Source organism: Morone saxatilis, unplaced genomic scaffold, assembly GCF_004916995.1.
Source record: "Morone saxatilis isolate NCDOM2014 unplaced genomic scaffold, NCSU_SB_2.0 Contig9, whole genome shotgun sequence".
NCBI lineage: Eukaryota > Metazoa > Chordata > Actinopteri > Moronidae > Morone > Morone saxatilis.
Window position 1 is genome coordinate 16,704 of NW_023340268.1, and position 4,458 is coordinate 21,161.

The window sequence follows — 4,458 nt, forward strand, 5'->3', positions numbered from 1 at the left end:
CCTCCTCTTCCTCCTCTTCCTCCGTCGCGGCGGCGCAGAGCGAGGAGGAGGCGGCGGAGGAGAGCAGCACCTCCTCAAAGAGAGAGGGACACTAGTATCACTCTTCTTCTTCCTCATCTTTTTTATGAGCCCTCCTCCCTCGCTCAGCTTTTACCTCACTGCAGCAAAGCCCCGCCCCCTCCCCTCTTCCCTATTGGTGGAAATCCCCGATTGGCGTCAGCAGAGAACCAATCACAGGAGGATAAATGAAGCCAAACACCTCGACTTCCTTCCATCGGCTCCCATTGCACTTATAAACAGACGGGACGCTTTAGAAACCTGTGATTCTTTAACTGCCTGTCTGTCTGTCTGTCTGTCTGTCTGTGTGTCTGTCTGTCTGTCTGTGTGTCTGTCTGTCTGTGTGTCTGTCTGTCTGTGTGTCTGTCTGTCTGTCTGTCTGTGGCTGAAACCAGAAGAGCGACTCCTCCGGTGGCCCGAGCCTGAAATCAAGCCTTCCTCTCGTCCTCGTGTGCTTCGCCTCCAGACTCCTCGTACTCTGCGCTGAGGTTTTGGTCGTCCGCCGCGTCGCTTCAGATCATCAAGAAAAAAGCCCACAGATAAAATAAGAGAGTGATATAAAGGAGGGAGGATGAAAGACAGAGGGGAGGAGGGTTCAGTGGGTCGATAGGTACTACGGGTCAGAGCCTTGTGAAGGTTCTCTGTGCTACATCTGAAAAAATGACCTCTTTAGAGTTCGGCCTCGATTCTCCTTCAGTTCATGGAAATGTAGATGTTAGGATGCTGAAAGCTTTTCTCAAAGCTGCAATAAAAATGTCCTTGAAAGGTTTCAGAAAGTGAAGGACGCTCTGCTCTGAACAGCTCTGGTTTGTTTGTAGTGTTTGTGTCAGTAGCTGTTTCTGAAGTGGCGCTGCGATCCCGTCAGCACCGTCGCAAACGCTCACAGTTATTTATGGTTGCTCAAATCGATCAGACCGATGCGAAACATTTATTATTGTACTTCTGTGGACGCGCAGCAGCAGAGTCTGTGAGTGTCTGTATTCAGCTGTGGTCCATCTGTGCTCTCTCCAGAGACACCGGACTCCTTTAATACCTCACAGAACAGTTTCTGATCCGCAGCGACCAGCGTTGGTTCGGATTTCAGATGAACTTGATAAAACACCAAAGACACAGAACAACACAAACTCCTGCGTCCTGAGGTAAAATCACTGTTTTCATTAATGGAGTCTGGTGGCTTTGAGGGAGCAAACGGTCCAACGTCTGTTTGTACCTTAAAGCGAACGCAGCACAGACTGTTCCTCCGTCTCCACCCGTCGTTGGAACGACTGCAAACAAGCTGTTGGCCAGAAGTGTTGTGTAAAATGAGCCTCGGTCATCTTAAGTTGAATTATTTATTTATCCTGTTTGGTCGAGGTCAGTGATCAGAAACTTAGTCTGAGACTCGTTTTTATCATATTTGGTCACGAGATTGTTTGAAATTGATCAGAAACACAAAAACAGCTCATGTCGGGTGCGAGACTGTGGTGGGTTTGTGGCGCTGTAATCAGTGTGGCTGGAAACAGGCCGCCAGCTCAGCAGCTCCAGAGTGTCGTTTCTGACACTAGATCATCCTCAGAGGTCTCCTCCTTCCCCGAAAACTGACGCTGGTTAAAAACCACTAAAAACACTGAATAAAGCCGTTCCACCTTAAAAATCAATCAGATCATTTATTGGAGGAAGAAGCTCCACACTGTGACCTCTGTGGCCTTCGAGAGAGCAACAACTACAACTCCTATTAATCACTTTTGATTAGTTGAGAAAACAAAAAGGGAACGGATCCTCTAATCCTCGTATTGAACAAAAGAAGCCAAACTTCTCAAATGTTAACACAAGAACTTTGATTTAGTGTAAAACTGAAACCCAGCCCTTCCGACCACACTGAGACGTATTTAAGACGTAATGTTTCTTTTTCTCTCTCAACTATTTTCCCCCGAGTTCTCTCGACGCTCGTGAGACCGACATTAGCACTTACTGTGCCTCCAGCAGAGCTCGCTGGGACACGGACGTCAGTGAAGAGATGGCGATTCGCCGCGTTTAATCGCCGCCACAGAAACACGAGTAGAAGTTCGTCCTTTCCTGCTCAAGCACAAAGAGCAAAGCACAAAGTTAGCTGCCACGTAGCGCTGTAAAGATGCAGTACGACGTATTAATGAGGGATTCTGTAGCACTGAAGTTTAGTCATGATTAGCCTGCTAGCCGGCTCAGCTGTTGTTGCCATGCGTCCTTTGCACTAACTCTCCGACCACCTCTTATTGATCCCCACTGAAGTATGGATCAGCAATGTGACAAAACCTTCCACGTTCAAAGTGTTCAGCTGGGTTTCACACCACAGTCCAATAAACCGATTGATTGTTCTGTTAATCGATACAGACACTTAATGCTTCACCCTCCATATCCAAAGTTTAAGTCTTGTAATTGGTTTTCAGTTATTTGATTGATTGGAAGTAAATGGTGATCAATAAGCTCAAGGTGTCTCACGTCAGTCAGAAAGCCAAAGATCTTCAGTATCGGAGAGGAAAGCTTAAAAAGGACTGAATCGTTTCTATCGATATGCTGATTGATCAATCAGCTGTTTCAGTTTTTAGGTGTTAAATTGTTTTAAGAAGTTTTAAATAAAGTTACAGTTTCGGGAATCTGCTGTAAAATAAAGTTTCGTCCTGATTCAAACAAAAAACCCAGTTGCCGTGGTGATGTCACATTGCTGACGCTAGTTCTTCGCCGCTGCCAAACTGCCTCTCGCTCTGTGTGAGGGCGTCTTCTTCTTCATCGTTGGTGCTACAAACCGCAGGGCTCGGCGCCGCCGTCGACCTTCGCTGTTTTCCATCCTGTGATCACACGTTTGTACAAAAACCTTTTTCTGTCGACGCTCGCACATCAAGGTGTGAATACAGGTGTGTGTGTGTGTGTGTGTGTGTTCTTGTTTCCCTTCGTCCTGTGACAACGAGAGCTTCAGGTCGGTCAAAGGGACGCCAAACACTTAATGACTGTTATTACCTGTTGCATGATGGGAAAGTGAGTTCAAGGTGTGCGGCCTGGCTCACGCGCTCGCTGCTACAGCACCGCCCCTCGTGTAATTAAAACAAGCACTAATGATGCTCATTGTTCTTTGTATCACTACGGTGACGTGCCAAAAGATTTCTCCACCGGTGGAAGCTCGACCGTCTGGGCCTCCCTTTAACCGCCGAGCCTCAGCCCCGTTCACACAGAACAACTGAAACTGATGAAAAGTTGCACTGTTAAAAAACAAGAGAAGGTTCTCGTATGTTATGAATTTATTGTTATATGCATTGAGAAAATACATTGACACGTATTTATGGATGTATCGTTCTGCTTTCTGCTTGCACTCTGCTAGAGACAGACTGAACGGCGCCAGATTTATTTTTTAATGCAAAAACTTCAGAATAATAATTCTTGTTTAAATTGTTAAAGAGTTTAACAGTATGAATAAAGAGGGAAACACGTTAAAGTTGCAGTAACTGGAGGGATCGGAGACGGTTTAAAGCAACATTTCACTTCTGTAAAGACCTCAGTGACCTGGACTCGAGTCACGACTCCGGTGACTCGAGTCTGGACTCGATAAAGTCGTAGGTTAGAAAACAGCATCCAGTCAGGACACCTGGAGTCACATAAAGTGAGGACATTTGTGTTTGTTGGTCTTCACTTGTGACTCTGTTATTAACTCATTGTCACTTTCAGCCCGATAGCAAAGTGAAATGTTGCTTTCAGGGTCTTGTTGGGAATCCAGAGTCGATGCCGCTGTGTTTCCTCTGCAGGACCAAACTGGGCCAAACTGGGCTAAACTGGAAATGTGGAATGTGTTTGGAAAAGTCCTGGACTCTGTGTCCGTGATGGGTGGAGGCCTCAGAACTGGGAATTCCTTCACTAGCTGTAGATGTTTGTCAGGAGGCTGAAAGATGAGCGACACTGTGGAAGACTCAGAGTAAGTAAACGGATCCACTCTGGTCCCGAATAGAGAAACTGGATGTGTGAAGAAAGTGTGTGAAAGTCAAAAACTACAAGCAGGAAATGATTGCAAGAAGAACCAGTTTGACCCTTTAACTGGAGTCACTGTTCATGGGAGGTCAGAGAGGGCAGGAAGGCCCAGTTGGGACCAGTTGGGACCAGTTTGGACCAGTTGGGACCAGACCTGCATCAGGGACATCGGGTTTGATGGTGGAGCGGGAATCTTTCACTGTGGAGCCACGTTGCTCAAAACAAAACCAGAAACGGGTCTGATAATCAAAGACTAAAGGATCGGGATTCGGGTAGCGGTGCGTTGACCGCTAAAGGATCAGACTCGATGACACAACGTCCTCTGATGTCACTTCCTGTCTGTGGTGTTATATAGCTTGTTTGCACACGAGGTCACTCGGCTGCAGGTGGAGGACAGGAAGTGAAACAAACCACGGTTGCTCGAATCGA

The 4,458-nt window shown here is 46.8% G+C and overlaps 1 protein-coding gene across 1 annotated transcript in view; it reads right to left on the minus strand.

Annotated features, from left to right (window-relative positions):
* psmb4 (proteasome 20S subunit beta 4) overlaps positions 1-3,039 on the minus strand; it is a 4,436-nt gene extending 1,397 nt beyond the window's left edge. Inside the window, exons 1-3 of the mRNA XM_035681154.1 lie at positions 3,031-3,039; positions 2,743-2,861; positions 492-567 (exon numbers count right to left, since the gene is read on the minus strand). Of these exons, the coding sequence (XP_035537047.1) occupies positions 492-567; positions 2,743-2,861; positions 3,031-3,039 (204 nt within the window). The remainder of the gene's footprint in view (positions 1-491; positions 568-2,742; positions 2,862-3,030) is intronic.
* Positions 3,040-4,458: the final 1,419 nt, after the last annotated feature.